The sequence below is a fragment of the Anguilla anguilla genome, chromosome 10 (assembly GCF_013347855.1).
Source record: "Anguilla anguilla isolate fAngAng1 chromosome 10, fAngAng1.pri, whole genome shotgun sequence".
Classification (NCBI taxonomy): Eukaryota; Metazoa; Chordata; class Actinopteri; order Anguilliformes; family Anguillidae; genus Anguilla; species Anguilla anguilla.
This window is the reverse complement of record NC_049210.1, coordinates 24,342,498-24,362,572: the sequence shown is the minus strand read 5'-3', so window position 1 is coordinate 24,362,572 and position 20,075 is coordinate 24,342,498. Positions and strand designations below refer to the sequence as shown.

General features: G+C 40.2%; 1 protein-coding gene across 8 annotated transcripts in view; it reads left to right on the top strand.

Moving 5' to 3' along the window:
- LOC118206911 (guanine nucleotide exchange factor VAV2-like) overlaps window positions 1-20,075 on the top strand; it is a 164,759-nt gene that overhangs the window by 95,030 nt on the left and 49,654 nt on the right. For all 8 annotated transcript variants that reach the window (XM_035380075.1, XM_035380072.1, XM_035380070.1 and 5 more), the window contains one exon: window positions 11,129-11,197. In XM_035380075.1, the coding sequence (XP_035235966.1) occupies window positions 11,129-11,197 (69 nt within the window). The remainder of the gene's footprint in view (window positions 1-11,128; window positions 11,198-20,075) is intronic.

Here is a 20,075-nt window from a genome sequence, read left to right as displayed (position 1 = left end):
CTGGGAGGCTGGAATGGAGCCGGATGCAGGTGCTCATCTTGACGGGGTCGGGAGCTGGCGTGGGTCTGGTAGTGGCGAAAAGCTGGCACAGGACTTGACTGGACAGGAACCGGAGAGCCGATGTGCAGCTGGACACGGAACCATCACTGGACGGGTAGGAAGGGGAGCTGCTGAGGGGACGGCACCAGGCTAGATCCGACGAGGACTACCACCGGACTGGACTGGACTGGACTGGATGGCTGCCAAACATAAACAAGATGAAAGACGAGACAAGAAACGACCACGAAGACTGGGGAGAGCTGGGGGGACAAAAGACGGGTAACAATTAGACAAGGAAAAGAACAAAACACTAAAGGAGAACGAAAAGGCAGGTAGGTGAGCTAGCCACGGGCCAGAACTGAATTTCCTAAGAGTGCTAAAGTTTAATATTGTCACTAACACAGGAGTCGAGGATACGCGTAACTACACCGAGTACAATCTGGTGATGAGTAACGGGTGAACCGAGAATAAATACTAGGAGAATGCTAGAGTAAAAGCGTGCAGGATGCTGAGTGAGCAGGTGAGGGAAATCAGCTGTGATCAGGAGATTGCTGGGGCTGTCAACACAGGCACGCCTACTCTGTGGGGAGAGAACAGAGAGAGAACAAAGATTGTACGAACAAAGACAAGATACACGAGGCTAAACAAAAAACATGGGAAACGAGAGGAATATGACGAGCTGGAAATGTGCAAGGATTTCATTAAAGCTTAATTCATTAGGGGATCATTTGTTTTTAATGAAAGAGAAGCACACTTTTCCCCGAGTGACAGCTTAATAAAAGCTAAATGCTATTATGCGTAAAGAAAGGCCTATGTACTCGGGTGGAAAGAGACAATTCCCATATTCTATGAACTCTGTCTCTGTGAATCTGACATGATGCTAAGGCGATATGTCGTGGTGGGTCAAGAGAATGTGTCCCCGGCCTTTGGCATTTCTTCGGGATCATGTCCGTGTCAGACTATTGACACCCCTGTAATGAATGTCACTCTCATTAGCCCTCTGCCTGTGACACCATGGTGCACCTGACATTCAGAAGAGTTCTTTCTGTTTTTGCAGTAGTCTGAGGCCTTGAGGTGAGAATCAGAATGTACTGTCACAGCCAATTTAAAAGCCTGCCATTATGGTGTCAATAATGCCTGTCATGGAAATACAGCATTAGCAGGAGTTCAGGTATCCTCAGAGATGGCCTTTGTGTGGAGACTGTGTTGGTAGCCAATCCGTGGGAGAAATCATATTAGGTAATTTGGTATTTGGACACAAAATCAAAATGTGTGTATATACAGTATATGTGCATTTACGTATACAACTGAGTTCAAGAATTATTGGCAGCCTTGATAGAAATGAGAAAAAAAGGTTGTATAAAATGAACAATACAAATTTTATGCTGAAGAATATGAATATTTGGGGAAATATATAATTTTATTCTAATAGTTATCATTAAAATACTTGTTTTGTTGAGTAATACTAATTTTTCTCACACAAATCAGGTAAAGGGTAAACACATAAAGTCACACATACCACAGAGCATTGTTAGGACAATAATCAAACATGCGAAAACAAATTAATTGTTTTGCAATAAAAATACTTAAAAATTCCAACCTTATGAAAAAACTGTGTTCTGAATGGAAAAGGGCAGTTTATAAACTCAATCCTAAGGATATCAACTATCTTGAAAGGTTCTATGTAGAGGGATGGTTCAAAATCCCTCTAAATGTGTTCTACGTTTAAGACTTGATGCCCGGTTCAGATTTTTTGCCTATATCCTATTTTTTGACCGCCTGTTTACATCTACTTTTAAAAACGACCCATGTCGTTCACACCACATAATTTAAAATCGCGTAACCATGGTATTTGCCACTGGACTGAGCCTATGTTCTCCATTTAATTTCTTTTAAAATTTACAGTTACCAGCAGAGAGTTATTGTGCATGTGATATATATATATATCTGGTCTCAGTGACTGAGGAATGACAATTCTGTTCTTTCTGAGTAGCAGCTCATTGACGACACTCAGTTATGCTCTGATGTTGTAATACTGTTGACATTCATCCCTAGGCCAGCCTTCATTCAGATTCTTGATGACTCTCTGTAGGCCTGTGTCTTTCTCTGTTTCAGCTGCAATCTGCTTGGATTTCATGTCAGACTCAGTGATTCAGTGATCAGGTTCATGTGGAAATTCACATCAGTCTCTCTCTGTGGAACTCTCGCTGTGTGCTTCAATCTGGGTCATCGCTCTGGACAGAGCATCAGCGAGCACAATGTTCTTACCTGGCGTGTAGATCAGGTCGTAATCATAGTGTTGTAGCTTCATCATCAGTCTTTGAATTTGCGGTGACATCTCACTGAGGTTTTTTCTTGATGATGGCTATTATGGGCTTGTGGTCTGTCTCTGCCACTAACGTTGGTAGGCCATAGACATAGCTGTGGAATTTCTCGAATCTATATACTAGTCCTAAACACTCTTTTTCAATTTGTGCATAGCGACATTCAGCTGTGGTCATTGTTCTTGATTGTTCTTCTTCTCCAATCTTCTCCATTAGCCTGTAGTAACACAGCCCCAATCCCGTTTTTCGATGAGTCAGTGGATATCTTTGTCTTTTTGGACGGGTCGAAGAACGTCAGCACCAGTTCTGTTGTAAGAGTGATTTTCAGTCGTGTCCATTCTTCTTCATGATTGTCAGTCCACTTGAACTCACTGTGTGCAATAGCTGTCTCAGATGCACTGTTTTTGAGGACAGGTTAGGTATGAATTTGCCAATGAAATTGATCATTCCCAGCACTCTCAACACACCTTTTTTTTATCTTCGGGCCTGGGCATCTCCATTATTGCTTTCACCTTGCTCTTGTCTGGCTCCACACCTGCTCCGGACAGCTTGTCTCCCAGAAAGGTGATTTCTGTCACACCAAACTGACAATTTGCTCTGTTCAGGTTCAGTCCATACTTCTGGATGCTTTGTAGCACTTTGATGAGCCTCTCATTGTGCTGCTCCAGTGTGGATCCCCATAGGACAATGTCATCCACATACACACGTACCCCGTCAATGCTTTCTATGATGTGCTCCATGGTCCTGTGGAACACTTCGGGAGCAGAGGAGATTCCAAAAAAGGCATCCTTTGGAAAGAAAAGTGGCCAGATGGTGTATTGAATGTACAGTACTTTATGCTATCTTCATGCAGTTTCAACTCCCAAAAGCCCTGGGATGCATCCAACTTGCTGAAGAATTTACACCGGCCATCTCACTTATTATTTAATATCTGGTTGGAATCTGATGATGTTCTCTCTTTATGTTGGCATTCAGGTCTTTCGGATCCATGCACACACGTAGGTCGCCAGTCGGTTTCTTGACACACACTATCGAATTTACCCATTCCGTGGGCTCCTCCACTTTCTTTATAACGCCCAGTGACGTCATTCGGTCGAGTTCTTGCTTCAGCTTGTCTCGTAGTGGCGCTGGAACCCTCCTGGGAGCATGGACGACTTGCTGTGCGTCATCTTTTAGCTGTATCTTGTAGGTGAATGGTAAGACACCAAACCCTTTGAAGATGTCTGGATACTGATCCACTATTGACTTTATGCTGTTCTGTGCATTGGCGTTGATGTGGCACACCCTCTTGACTAAGCCTACATTTTCACATGCTTTGTCACCTAGCAGTGAGTCATGTCCTTCTGGAACTACTACAAACATGAGGTTGTGTTCTTTTCCTTTAACTCTCACCTTGAGTCTGCATGTGCCTTTGGTGTTGATGGGCTGTCCATTGTAAGCTTCAAGTGGAAGAGAGTTTGGATAAATGCGTGGCTTTACCTTCTTGGCTCTGATGTGGAGCTCAGTCATCAGATTGGCCTTTGCTCCTGTGTCCAGCTTGAGAGGAATGACAGCTCCGTTTATATGCAATGGCACTGTCCACTTGTCCTGCTCAACTCTGTTCACACTTAACTGTTCAGTCCCTTTAGGAGTGAAATGTTCCTGCACTACCATGCCCACAAAGAACGAATCACAGAGAGTAGTTTCTTGCACGGTCTGCACATGTTCACCTCGGCTTTGTTTTCCCTTGGCAAAACATTGCTTTGCATAGTGGTTCTGTCCTTTACACTTGTTGCAGACTTTGCCGTAGGCTGGGCATTGTTTTGGCGCATGTCTAGTGCCACATCTTTTACAATTAAAAGTCTCAGAATCTTTTTGCCGTTTTGCCAGCCATGCTCTCTGTTTCTGTGTCTGTCCCGACACTGTGGCTACTGCTGTTTTTGTCACCATACCTCGCACCATCACCGAATGTTCTAGCATGCTGCAGGGCTAATTCACTGGTGTGGCATATCTTCACGGCTCCAGCTAAGGTAAGTTCAATCTCACGTAGTAACCTCTCTCTCAATTTTTTGTCATTAATTCCGAACACGTTGAACAAGTTGATCACGGATCATTGAATCATGCAGCACTCCAAAATTGCACGTTCTAGCTTTCAACTTCAAGTCCGTTAAAAAACATCAATGCTCTCACCATGTTGCTGCGTGCACAAGCGAAACACGTACCGTTCGAACGTTTCATTTTTCTTTGGTGAACAGTGTTCATCAAACTTCTCCACAACTGTGTCGAACTTCCGTATCGTCTGCATTGGTGTACACAAACAGGTTGAATACCTCCAATGCTTGAGGTCCCATGATGGTAAGTAGCAGTGCAATCTTCCGTGCATCCGGTTTGCTATCCAATCCAAGGGCTTGCAGGTACAGCATGAATCGCTGTTTGAAGGTCCACCACTCGTAGTCGACATTTCCAGTTCAACTCACAACATCAAGCAGCTTCGCACTTTCCATGACCACTTCTTGTACCATGTAATGTTTCTAATATAAACTGAAGAAACTTGGGTTCAGCAAATGTAAGTATTTATTTACTACTGTAGCAAAGCACGGTTAACATGTACATCCAGCATTATGTAAGTCTGCAGCTAGTTCAACTCATTAGATTTAAAAATGGCTGACCGTCTTCTACTAAATCCTCCTGTCTAAGCAAGACAATACAAGTGTAAATTACAGGTAGGAGGTTGTTGCCCTCTGGTGGTCGGGAGTAATAATAACTCCTATCACTTCATAACCTATCTGAATAATCACAAATTTTTCATTGGCTTTTGATTTCAGTTTTAATTTAGCTGATTTTAGTTTTAAGAGCAGGTATGGTAGGTGTGGTTTAGTTTAGTTTTTCTCAAAAACTTGTTTTTATTTTTATTTCAATTTACAATGTTTTTTCCCTTCACACACTTTTACTTTATAATTTTATTTTACGATACCATGTTGGGAATGTGTGTATTTCATTTCTTTGACTGATCAAAGTGATTTATGATAATTGACAATGACACATAACAAACGCGCATCCCAATCTAACATTGGCATATTTGTTGCTTTTGGATGACTTAGCTAATCATGCCTTAGGGAGAGAAACCGTGTCTTTATAGACCACGCATATGATGTGCCGATACGCTACATAGCTAAAAGTATGTGGACACCTGACATCCAACATCACATCTGAAATTATGGGCACTCATATGGAGTTAGTCCACACTTTGCTGCTATAACAACCTCCACTCTTCCATTCAGCCAGAAGTGCATTAATGAAGATGGGCACTGATTGGGCAATCAGGCCTAGCTCACAGTTTGCTTTCCAATTGATCCAAAAGGATAAGGAAGGATGTGGAAGAACTTGACTGCAGGCCAGTCAAGTTCTTCCACATAATTATTGATAAAACCATTTCTATATGGACCTTGCAGTGTGCCTGGTAGCATGGTCATGGTAAAACAGGCAAGCACTTTCTCAAACTGTTAGGGAAGCACAGAATCGTCTAAAATGTGATTGTATGCTGTAGCAAAGATTTGCCTTCACTGAAATTAAGGGGCTTAGCCCAAACCATGAAAAACAGCCCCAGACCAAGGGGTGGCCAGATACTTTTGGTCATATAGTGTATGTCATGGCATGTCACAGAACAAAGGACAAGGGAGCCTGAGTTACTGTAAATAAGCCATCCAATATGAAATATTTTTTTATTCATGTATATTTGGGAATATTGTGTCATTACTTTCATGCCAATGAAGATTTTTGAATTGAATTGAATATTTGTGGAGATGAAATTTATTGAAGGTATCAATAATAACAGGTTTATACTGTGCAATATGGCTTATAACTTTGAGACACAGCCATAAGCAGAGCTTTTGGGGTTAGGGGTGGGAGGCCGGGGGCAGGGGGGTGGGGGGTTTGCGGTGGCACTGCCACGTAGACTTTAATAGTGATGACATTAGTAGCCTATTTACTTAAACAACTATGAACTTAAAATATTTACCGTAATCCAGCCTATATTGTGATAAAAGTATAGTGATCTAACAATCTTGGAAGATTCTTTGATTCTGCACGGTCATTGTGGAATAAAAGGTAGTGGTACTCCCACAGGGGGCCCCCTATCACTGGAATTGTGACCGTTGAATGTAGCGGAGTTGGTTCTATAACAGCCTGCGCTTTATATTATAAAAATAAAAAATAAATATTCCTTTCATTTTATATATACATTGCAGTGCACCAGGGGGCAGCACTTACAGGCATGGCCACAGCTGTGGTTCATCATATTTACATTGGCTGCGGCCAGTTACCTAATGATTGGGCTGTATAAAGACCTGGTTGTCAGGCCAGGAAAGGGGGTTTTAGAGTTGGGTTTTGAACTGTGTGGCAGCACATGGGGACTTTGCTGCATTTGATTTTGTTGTCTGTGTTGCTTTTTTGTATTTTTACATACTTTGCCTTGGTTGTTTTGGTTGCCCATTTCTTGGACTTAATAAACGTCAGTAAGCCAACTACTATCTTTTTCTGTTTCTGTCTGTTCACCACATGGTACAGTGGTTCCCAGCCCTGTATCACAACATGTAGGCTATATGTGTAAGGGATAATCCACTTTGAGGTGGTCTGCTATTAAAACATAGTGAACGACGCAGAAGCGCGTTTGCAAAGGCTATAATATGCTTCAAAAAGTGAACTACACCTCAAAGGAGATATTGAACAATGGTAGAAATGTAACAAAATTTTTATTTATGTTTTTGACTAATAAGGAAAGATCAGATACCGAAGTATCACATGCAATTTTATTTCTCCCCAAATTTAATTGGCTCAACATTATATCATGTGAGACAACAGGATATATATAAGAGAACGAGAACTAATGTACAACTCAAACGGTGTGGTTGAAATATTACTGCTCCATTTTCAAATAACAATCCAAACTGTCAGTATAAACGAATACAATAATATCAGCCCATTCAGGGGCATACTAGGTTGTAATTTCTCCCTGAAATTTTGAGAACTCCAACATTTGACACTTGATTATGACAAAAGAGGACTGATAAAGCACTGACCTAATTTGGGTGAAATATTACCATAGCTTTTTCAAATAATCTCAAATATTTTTTCAAATAATTGAATACAGGCCAACTGAAAAAAGTGAAAAATAAATTTGGATTGTAATTTCTCCCCTAATTTAAGTGGTCTCAAACTTCTGACACTTGGGCAGGACAGAGCAGGTCCTGATATAGCTTTAATCTGATTTGAGTAAAATATTACTGTAGCATTTTCATGGAAAGTCAGTCAGGAAAACTGACACAAAGCTTCAATTTCCTGAATTCAATATCCTGAATGAGTCACACGAGGACACAGAAAGTTTGCCATCCTGGAAGAAGCCCTTTTTATAATTTATGATGGAAATGTGACCCTCTCTCTGTTAGATCGGGGTGCAGAGGCGTGTCTACGGGTGGGCTGGGGTGGGCGTTGTCCACCCAGAGGAATCATCTGCCCATCCAATGAAAACTCTGAAAAAATCACCGTTATAGCTTTTTTTTTTTTGAACGCTCATAGTTTTCTGTAATTTTCTCATTGGTCATCAAAAAATGCACTGCTTTCCTATTGGCCATTTTGAAGGTGTGGGTGTGCTTAGTCAGTGCTTTTCCTTTACTTTATCGCCGAACCACGACACTTCTTACACATGCGGTACAGACATGGTTAAGTGAACTGCTAAAACTGTTTGTAGCTAGCTGCTCTCAGCCTCTCAGCAATCCAATTAAAACTGTTAATTCTTGTTCATTCTTTTCTCTGGTTCTTACGAGTTACATTAGTAGCCTTGTATAGTTTCACAGTTGAGTTTGCACGTTTTGCAAGCTGCGTGTTTCTTTTAAGTTACCAGCTCACTTGGTGGCCATTGGGTTAATGATTAGCCAGCTCCAGGCTAGCTATAGCGGATTTGTTGCTAGTCACTGGAGTTGGCTTGTTGGGTATAAAATAATTTTACAGAAGGCTAACACGATTAGTTTTATTTAAAACTTTCATGTAAATCTTTCAGCATGGATAGGTGTCTCATTAAAAAACAGGCACCCTCAACTCCAGTGCATGCTGCCTCCACTGTCGAGCCCAGCACATCTACCAACACCCAGCAAAGCGTTAATGCCTCGCTCTCGGGGGCAGCAAACTTCCGTCCTCCACAAAATCCAGACACACCATGCTCCAGCTCTGCCGTGTCTGCTCCTGACTTAAATATGGATAGCCCATCCCAGCCAATTTTAAGTAGTTAACCCAAGCGCCCAATTGGACAAACTGTGAGAAGCTTTAGTGCAGGCTGGTACCAGTCTCAACCATGGCTAGAATATTCTATCTCGCGTGATGCCTGCTTTTGCTTTGTCTGTCGCAAATTTTCTAATTCCAAACGAGAGGACATATTCATGAAACATGGATACACTAATTGGAAGACAGCGCTTGAACGAGATGGTGGTACCCTTAAACATGCCTCTAGTATTCCTCACGTTAGAGCGATGTTTGTATGGCAGGAATACCAGTGTCGTTCAGAGACAGGTGAAAGTATCGTGCAGCAATTTCTACATAGAAATTACTGCATTGAGCTATATTTTTACTGTTCTAGCTCCCCCATTGTCATCATATGTTATATGTGGTGATCCGATCATTTACTTAACATCATCTTAGAGCTGAAACAGAAAATTTCTTTATACTGTCTCCATTCTAGCTTACTCACCTTTGTCTTCTTTTACCTTTATTGATGTTTACCCTAGCTAGCATTCTAGGAGTTCTATATTCCTTTTCACACACTAACAAAAACTAAATAATACAAAATAGTTTAAAATATATATATATATACAAATGAAAAATAATTTTAAAAAAAGTTTAATTGCATTTGCTAGTCATATTGGGCCTAGACATTGTTCTATCCTAGGCAGAACATACAAATGTTCTATCCTAGTTCATCATACAAATGTTCATCATACAGGCACTGCTGCCTGACCCTGTGTATTCTATTCTATTGTAGCCTACTGAATATGCAAAACAAAATTTGCTCTAGTTCATCATACTTTGCTCATCATAAAATCTAAATCTAAATTTTACAGTTTAATTTTTTTTTTTTTTTCACGGGGTAATGGCCCCAGACCCCCCAACAAAAATTGGATTCTGTAATTGTATTCCTTCCCCCCCACCCCATACCCTATTTAGGAAAAGCAACATTTTTGTTGTTGCCCACCCAAATAATCCAAATACCCATCCAAAGATGACATCCTAGTAACACCTCTGTCAGGGTGACTAGACTAGATTGGAGTCTTTAATTTTAGGAGTTTTCGGGAGCTGAGGGTCTCTGGATTCAGTGTATACACAGGGATGCAGTGTATTTGTCTAATGTGTGGACGGCGTGGTGAGTCTGGTAAGTGGCTGCAAACATCAGAGCAGTGCCGCAGAAACATATTTTTAATATTTATGATCATCATGATATTCTTTGCGTCTGCAGACCATGAGAGAAGTGAGCACTTTGGCTGATTACAGGTTTGCTTTCATAATCAGTATTATTTATGCATTTGCTATCTGGGTGTTTTTACGTTACCATAAAACCCTTGGAACAACATATGAAAATGGTTGCGGTAGATGTATAATAAAATTCCAGGCAGTCCATGTAGTTATACAATATGTACCTCAACTTTGTGTTCCACCATAGTTATTTGTATTAAGACCACGATGCACTTAGATATAAGATAATTATTTAGTAGTTACAGTGTCATTACTTAAGTTATGTCATATGTATTGTAACTTTGAAATGATACCTGCTGAATGCCAAGTCATGCACAACAGCAAGTATGCTAAATTAGGACTAAGGGGCAATAGTATTTTATATTTTCATTCTTTCCCTCTAATCAGGAACTGATTTAGACCTGTGACACCAGTTGAGTGGGATCTCTGCCCAATTACTGTAAACAGTCGTTTAACTATCCGGATGAAAGAACACCCTACAGTATCTCTACAGCCCCCTGCTGCAAGGGGTTAAATAGCTTTGCAAAGAATACTATCTTTTGAGGTCAATTTTCTCTTTCTTGTTTAAACAGGTTTATTATGTGCCTGAGAAACACCTGAAGTAGAACATATAAATACTTGATCTGAAGAGTTGTAATATGATTTGTAAAAGTCAATTAAACTCTCTGACTGCTGTGTCTCGGTATTGGAAATTATTTGTTGTTTTTAAATGAAAATTCAGTTAAGAACAAAAAGAATGTTTGATGAATATAAATGGTAAACCCACATTGCCCAATAGTGAAATAGCTGAAATACTGCATTTTTTAAAAATTAATGGATGCTCTTACTCGCGTTTTTTTTTTTTTTTTTTTTTAATTTTTAATTTAATTAACTGCTCTTCCTGCTGAAGGCATTTCTGTAGTGATCAGACAATTTCAATGCGACTGTCATGCTACCCTGTACCCTCCTCCTGTTGATCTGCTGAAGCTGAACAGGGGTGGGCAAGGTTAATCACCTCCTAGGAAAAACATATTGCTGTTGGTACAGGTTTTGATGGGCCTATATGGGGCCTTCTTCTCTCTTGATCAAAAGATGAATCCTGCACCCTGCCATGGAGAATCAAAGGAGAATCTGATTCTCAGTTGACCTACCTGGTTACATTATGGCAAAATTAAATAAATCAAATAAATTAATTTTGGTGGCCCGGTGTTGCAGTGAATAGCACTGTCATCTCACAGCAAGAACGTTTGACACTGCATATGTAAGATGTATTATTTTTTTTATTTCAGACCCTTCCCCTCGGAGGACACGGTAGTGGATAAGGATGATGTGTACCAGCGCCTGAAGGAGCTTGCTGAGTGAGTGACTACCCTATCCTGTCTTGTCCCACCCTACCCCATAACCCGCTCCAACCTCACTTCGGAGAGCCAAACACGTCCTCTAACACACTGATAGGCCTGTAATCTCAAACAAGAACATGTATTCAAAAAGAGCAGGAAAGCAGTGTGGAGCAGTGGTCAGAGCAGCATTGTGAAGCAGTGGTCAGAGCAGTATTATGGATCAGTAGTCAAAGCTTCTAAATGTTTTTTCAGTGATGGATGAAATGCTTTCAGTTTTCCACTGGTCTCCATCACTGCATCACCATCGCTCTCTATTTTTGTGCTTAATTCAGGCTGAAAGCGGTTCTCAGGGTAAATGCCTCAAGCTCTTCTCTGTGCTTTCCTGGTTGATGCAGGTTGATTTGATGAGTTTTGCTTGTTCAGGGTGTTGGGAATCTTCTCCCGTGTGGAACCAAGTTGAGAAGGGTAAAGTAACACACTGAGGACCACTTTCCAATGAACAGGCGTTCCATATGAATCTCAACAAGACAGCCACAAGTGAGGGTTTAAGTATACTGTTGAGAGGTGTGGTTATTGCCTAGTGTGAATGTTCCCAGGGAGGAATATACAGTGGTCACTGGTTTCAGATGACGCTTCTGCCGGGAGAGATCTTCCCGGCAGCGGCAAATTTGCATATATTTTCTTTGTATTTGTACATGAACTACTTTTGTTTGCAAAACCACCACCAGGTGGCAAATGTGAGCACTCAAAACCATATCTGACGATTAACACTCCAACCATATGACGCAGGAGCAAAGTAGAACAGTGTTACCACTGCTTTTATATTAACGAGAATGGAGAGGAAAATACATTATGAAGACAAGCTGAAAATAGGGACATGCTTGTTATCCATTACTCTTTGTGTGTATTTCAGTGAAATGTACATCTATCAACAGTTATTCAACTAACTTTGTGGTCAGACTGTGAAACTTAACAATAGTCAGATAGTTTTGAGCACAGTCTAATGTCATCCATGTTAGTTTCACTTAGGATATCATAACTGAGGATTGTATACGCACAATTCTGTCCTATACACAATAACTAATGGAAAAGAAACTGCATTTATCACATGCATGTATTATAAGCAAAGGCCAGATTGGTCTGTATAGTAGGCTTTTGCTATTTGGTTTCAACGCGAAATGAATTGTTTTAAATTAGAATTTATTCAAGGCAAATAGAGTGTTACAGTCTTTTTGTAGACCAACTCTGGAGTTACTTCCGCCATGGGTTCCTTCAGCAAATATCCCATTCATTTTTCCCATAGGCATTTTGTTTTCTGTCGAAAATAAGGTCTGTGGTTAAAATCTGTCAAAGAGAGTCACGTTTTGTTGTACGAGATAAATTACACCCATTAATATCTCAACCGTGAATTTAGAAGCAGTTTCAAAAAATAAGTTACTAAGAAGTTGCTATGTCGAAACTACAACGTTTGTCACGTACAGGTGGTCTAGTATGGAAACTTGAGTGTCGGTTGCCAGAAAGCACCATTGTTGTAGTTTCAATATAGCAACTTGTTAGCAACTTACTTTTTAAAAGCACGTAATAGCTTCAAAATCCACAGTGGTGATATTAATGTGTATAATTTATCTCGTAGTAAAAAACGTGGAGCTCTCTTAGGCTTACGTTCACAACAGACCTTATTTTCGGCAAAAAACGAAATCCTTATGGGAAAAATACATTGGAAATCTGACGAGGGAACCCGGGACTCCCTGAAAACTTGGTATTTCACCCGGGGGCGGTGCCTTACGTCCTGTGAGTGTTGTGTGCCTGATGCGCGTTGGGACTCCCTGAAAACTTGGTATTTCACCCAGATGGGCGTGGTTTTTCAGGACGTAGCAGTGCACACTTCGGCAAGCTCCGTGATCGTCTCAGGCTCAGCCCGTGCTGTGATGTGGCCTATATCATCTGCAATGAAAATATTGGATGAAATTTACTGTCTAGCTAACGTTAGCTAACTGTTAACAAGCCAACTTTACGTTAACAGGTTTCCTTTGTACGTTAAACAAGCCTCACGTGCGGAGCTTGGTAACGTTTACCCCATGGAGCTATAAAGAATGAAGTCACCCTAGTCTATCGTTAACGTTAAATTGGTTAACCCTAACGTTATATTATATAACCCTAACGTCACCAGTTTGTCAACAAATTTAAAGTGAATCGCACCTTATCATTAGCTGCTCAATTTACAATCGGCAAGTGAGTGTATGAGAGTTGAGTTATGTGTGTGAGAGTGAGAGTGAGTCAAGTAAAATCAGTGTGATCAGACAGTAATGTTAATCTTTGCTCTTTGCGTTAACGTTTTAGTTGTACATATTTTCCAGTATAACGTTATGATGGTCAATTTGAGAATATATCAAGAGTCAGATAAAAGTCATTTGAAAATCTGCTGGGAAGTCTAGTTGCGGTTGCAGCTGTGCCAGCAGTACAAGGAGAAGGAGTAAAAATGTAAGTGTATCTTCATAAAACGATGATCACAAAAAAATAAAAAATCATCTCTGTTTAAAGTTATAATTAGTCGTGAGGTCTCCTGTAGGTTTAACCTTGGGGTTAAGGCAAAGATAAGGTTAATAAACAACTTTTTAGGTTACGGTTTTGCTGGCTTATCCAAAAAGTGACGAGACGACCCAAATGCGAGCCGACGAGAACGCGCATAGGGACTACTTGAAAACTTTCACCCGGGGGCAGTGCCTTACGTTAGTTCCAAGTTTTCAGGGAGTCCCAAGGGAACCCATAGCTCAAAAAAGCGAACTTTTACTTCCGGGTAGCACTCTATTGCCCATAGTCGTGAGAGAGGCCAGACTGGCCAGAAACAAGCAAGCGAGGGGAACGTGAAGCCTGACACATGTTATTGTTCAAATGCTAAAATATGCAGAGGAGAGATAGACACATTTGCACATCCACATTCCGATTCAACACCTGGCTATTGTCAGGCAGTGGGGGTGTGAAGACAAGCCAAACTCCAGTAAACTGTCCTAAATTTTAAGACATTCTATCAGACTTGGCCTATATTTATTGAGTTTGTTTGTTCACCCAAAAAATGACAAATGTTTTTATTAGTAAGCTAGCTGGCAAGTATTAACTATCACAAACAAGTATTAAGGATAGGATTGGATTGAATTAACTATCAAGTCTCATTTTTCAACGTAATTAAGAAAGCGTGGTCACAGGACGTTGCTGGTTGTAGCATACTATTCTAGCAGCTCGGGAGAACCTCCTTGTGGTGTTTGTCATTTCTGTCGCAAATGAGCAGTTTTGGCTGCATCTTTTTGCTAACAGGTTGGCGGCTGGGTCAGACCAACGTTACCAGTTCCAATTAATTAGGGGTCCAAGCAGCGAAGCTGGTGGAACCCTATTGTATCTGTTAGGATTATTTGTCATGGTTCTGTGTTTCTGTGTCTGTTTTTCCTTGTTGGGCCGCCAGATGGCGGCACTTCAGTGTTGTGTTTCAGTTCGTTCTCCCTCCCCGTGTTAATTGTATTATTGGTTTTAATTATTCTATCATTGTTCCCACCTGTGTCTTGTTATCCCCTTCTTTTTCTGGTTTGATTGTTCTTTGAGTTCACCTGTGTCTTGTTACAAGGGTAACAAGACACAGGTGAACTCAAAGAACAATCAATTAAAATTAATTGTATTAATTAAAACCAATAATACAATTAACACAGGGAAGGAGAACGAACTGAAACACAAAGTTCTTTGTTTCCTGACTTGGGTGCTGGTTCCTTGCGTGTCATGTGTGTTTCTGCCTGCCTGTGTTTTGACCTGCTTGTATTCTGCCTGCCTGTTTCTGTTCAATGTTTCTGTTTACGTCGTTTGTTTTCTTGTTCCAAGTTTTTTTTTTAGTGTTTGAGTTTTTTTGGTTTTGCCCATCGTGGCCTCTTTTTGGTTCCCTGTTTTGTTTATTGTTATAAGTAGTAAAGTCTTTGTTTTATATACCTTTTGAGTCTTTTTTCATTTTTTACTCGCTTGGCGCCTGGGTCAAACCCACCAAAACCCTGACATTATTATTAGGGGTCCAAGCAGCGAAGCTGGTGGAACCCTATTGTATCTGTTAGGATTATTAGGGGTCCAAGCAGCAAAACTGGTGGAACCCTATTGTATCTGTTAGGATTATTATTAGGGGTCCAAGCAGTGAAGCTGGTGGAACCCTATTGTATCTGTTAGGATTATTATTATTCTTATTTTTCTCCGCTAAATGTGTCTGAGGCTCAGCAACCATAAATCCTAGAGCAACCAAATTTGGTAGGTGGGTTCCTATGGCCCCCACTACTCAGGCACTACAAATCACCTATGTCGGCCAGATGGTGGCACTATAACAAAGGGTCAAGCATAAAAGGCCATAACTCCCACACCATTAAGTCAGATCAACATAAAACTTCATCGACCTATGCATCTGAACATGCTCTACAACTTTGCTATTGGAAACACCTATGTCCGCCATATTGTTTGCCCACGATTTTGACTTTTTAGTTGAGGTGTGGAAGCTTTCTCCGCTAAAAGTGTCTGAGGCTCAGCAACCATAAGTTGTAGACTAACCAAATTTGGTAGGTGGGTTCCTATGGCCCCCCATTACTCGGGCACTAAAAATCACCTATGTCAGCCAGCTGGTGGCGCTATAACAAACGGTCATGTTTAAAAGGTCATACCTCCCACACCATAAGTCAGATCAACACAAAACTTCATCGACCATTGCATCTGAATGTGCTCTACAACTGCTATTGGGACCACCTATGTCCGCCATATTGTTTTCCTGCCATTTGGACTTTTGTATTAGTTGGGGTGCAGGAGAGCTGTAGCTCCACATCTAAAGTGTTACGACATCTAGTAAACTCCTTTACAGCAAGTGGCTAGAAGACATCCATGGCGACGCAACTAAGTAATCCGACTCGCGTCTAGTTTTTATCAGTGAGGGCAGGGTCTGAACTTCATAATGGACAATATTATCTATCTGGGCATTCCTAAAAATATTCTTTCACCATTTCAAAAATCGTATTCCGTCATAGCAACAAGATAAACCCCACAATAGCCCTAAGATATGCCAATAAGGCAGTAAAAACGCTGCTCACTGAGTAACGAAATAAACGAGACGTTTTAAAAAATGATACCATGTCATTCGACAGTCAATATCTGGGACTAAGTATTGAATAAATATACAACCTTACCATTGGTTTTATGCGTAGAGATGTCGCTTTTGAGACTGAGTGGTCATATATTGTCTTGGACAATCCATTTGGGAAATATACACGCATCGGTGATGCCTGGATACCTTCAAAAATAGCTGTGCGTAATACCACACCTGTTGTTTACGGCGTTGTCGCCCTTTTTAGTACAGCCTGGCTTGATTGACAATTCATTTATTCAGTAGGTGAGAGTATAAGCTTTCTAACCATGTATAACATGTCTGATTTTGCTTTTGGAATAGCGTTTTATCGGTCAGCATAACAGAACATTTTCTTATCGCAATCACTTGCGCATTCACTCTGGGGTAACAGTAAAAGACGCTGTACCTAACGAGACGTTGTCAACGATTTTTCATAATTTCTTGGAAAGTACTATTATTATTGAGGACTTCGGGGCATAGCTAAGCCATATCTTTTCTGATAGAGTTATCTGACATCGTTTTCTGGAGCAAAACAGAACCGGATGGGACTTAGTCATTGATTTCCTGTCTCTGTCTCTATCTACTGAACACAGATAAAATTTCATATTGCTATGTAAGTATTACTGCTCAAAATATTTCGGTTATATACGTTATTTTTTAAATTGAGTGTCTTTAAATAGGTTAGTGGTATTATAGAATGTGGATATTTCACACTGTAATGTAAGCATTAGTGTAATAGCTTTTGTGATGCATGCAACAGTGATGACGAAAGTGTTGGAACATTGCTAAAAAATGAAAATTCTTTTCATTTCGTCCCATCCCCATCCATCATTATGCTGAGAAATAGCTAAACCATTTTTATTGATAGTCTTTGAGTTTCTCTGCAAACCCGAGAAAACACGCTGGTATAATAAAACAATGACGGTAAATATATACATATATATATATATAGTCCGCTTCGTTCCGTTGCTACCATAATATAACAAACTTTCTTGTGTCTACAGCTGCAGTTTCTTGCAGCAATTACTAATATTGAATATAAACAAAAGTGCAATTTATGCTGTAGTCTGCCAATGTCGAAATAAATAGGCTAATAAGGCACTCTGCATGCAGCATGCAGGTAGCAGGGATGGCGAGTTGATATTTCGTTTTTTGTTTCGTTTTTTATTTTCAATGTCGTATTTATTATTTGAAATATGTATTATTATTATATTTGTCTCTGAGGCGCTCTGAAATGTGCAATCTTTGCTAAGCTGAGCAATGGATTGGAATATGTGTCTGACGTAATGTTACACGGTATACTGAAACTCCACACTTTTTCGGTACTTAAAAAAGAAAAGAAAAAAAGAAACGGTTGGGTATTAGAATTTTTCGACGTTCGGTAGTTTTGTGTCAAATGTAAAAGCCAGGGAAATGTGTCTCCCCCATTACTGATTGAGAGGATGAAAAGTGTAATTTGTCAAAATCTTCGCTAGATGGCAGTAGCAACTAAGGTTGCCAAGTGAGGTGACGTGCGCTTGTGCGTTCCTCCTTGTTGATACAGCGTAAGCTTCAACTCAGTTCACTTCAGTAGCAATAGAGCTTGTAAGTGAAAATGTCACCAAGCCACTCCCCTCCTTTTCCCGCAAATTTGTCAATGGGAAAATGAATGGGGCTATTTTCAATAAGCAATATTTTTAGTTACAAGTTGGAACCAGTTAGCTATTGGTATGCGGTACTCATGACATATATGACTCATGAAATATAATATCAGCAGCACGATTGACCCATGACAAGTACAAGGTACAACATTGTCTACATTTAGTACGCTTAGGAACTACACATACCGGTACTGTGCTCACAACGCACACTTGTATCGTCACGGCTCAGCTGGAACACGCTTGCGCCCTTCTACTTCTAGTGTCACTTTGATATCGTATTTCAATCTAAAATTACTGGAAATAACAGATTTGTTACTATTAAGTTATATTGTTTATTTCACATCATAATTGTACGGTCGTGATGACAACAGGATTTCCTTTCAGGGATCTATAAAGTACAACCATAGACCATACAAAAAAGTACAACCTAACCTAACTAACTTAAGACGTGATTTAAAATGGAGTCATATATATTTTTTATCACAACACAACAACAATATAGCTAGCCAGCATGGTTTTCAATAAATTACCGACAATATGTTTACTACTTACTATGTTTTAATAAAACTGTTTATTAGAAATGGTCTATTTCTTGCCTACCGCAACTTCTGCACCTGTCTTGTCTAAGTACAACTGCACTGTCATTCTAATTTTCACAATGTGTGTATTCAGTGTGTGCTCAGTGCTGTGAGCAGACTGAAAGTCTATGTTACACCCCTATATTGTCTATGGTTACATCTAAGCCTTGTGAAACGAAGTTTCGTTACATTGTGTACTGTAGGCTACAGCATATACGTTTGTAATGACAAATAAACCTGACTTTGGCAGCTAGCCAGCTGCCTGCTGATCCAGCCCTTCCTAACGTTAACGTTAGCTAACCAAAACTTTATAAACGATATCTTTCATGCTGGCACTGGCAGACCCGCTAATCTACCCTGGCTGTATATGATCAACTCTACATGGTTGGACTTGGAATGATTTTCTCCCTTCTTAACTATTATTGTCCTGACCATTGAAAAAATGCATTAAGCTAACCAATGACACCGCGTTTGTCGTGGGTATAGCTAGCTAGCCACCGGTGTTGGGTGAAGTTGGCCCTAGCTGCTGGTCCAGCGTCAGTTATTTTCTTCCCCTACTAATGGTTAAAGTTAGGATCTGGGAAGGGAAATCTGATCCCAGACCAGCAGTTAGGGGCAGCCTAGGCACCGCACTTGGTGGGTAGACTTACAAGCACACGTGGTTGTGACGTGTATCCGTGCGACTTTGATTTAGTGTAGTTCAGGACCACCAACAGATCGTAAATCGACATAAATCCATTTTTTTCCCCTCCAGAGATTGAAATAAATAGAACCAAGCACCTGCTATGGCAGAGGTCCCAAAAAAACGTGAGAAATCCTTTATTTTTAATCGCTATAGATGTTTTACAATCAATGATTTTAAAAAAGCCAATAGGATTTTAACATTGGGCTGTGACGTCACGAACCAGACGCCCCCTGGAGGCAATTTGACTTACAAGCTCAAGAGATTCGACTCAGTTCACTTCAGTAGCAATAGGTGTTCTAATTTATAAATATTTTATTATAGGAAGATGCTGTATTGTTATTAAAATATGCTGTTTTTAGATCTATTTTAAAGTGCAAGACCTGTTTAAAGATTAGTTTACAATTGTTTAATTTTTGAAATATGTTTAATATATTTTTCTATTGTTTAGTGTTGTAACTCTGTAGGCCTATGCTTATTAATATGTTGAACAGGCTTCAACTTAAAGGTTGTTAATAAACCAGGTTTTTAATTTAATTAACCGTGAATTCGAAAATGAGGTCCACCCTTGTGTACCTTCTTATCTATTAAGGTAATTTCAGTATCGTTAGGTACCGAGTATTGAAGGGTATCGTTTAACTTTCAAGTATCGTTTCAGTATCAAGTATCATGATACTAAACCCCTGGTATCAGTATCAAAGTCAAAATTTTGGTATCCTGACAACACTAGTCTGTCGCCTTTTATAGTTGCGGCGCAAAAGCACTGCAGCTCTACATACACACCGGGCCATCTAAAACCGGACACCCACCGCACGCGTAGCGGCCGCGAGCGCACAACGCGCGTTAGTGAAGCGTAGTTGAA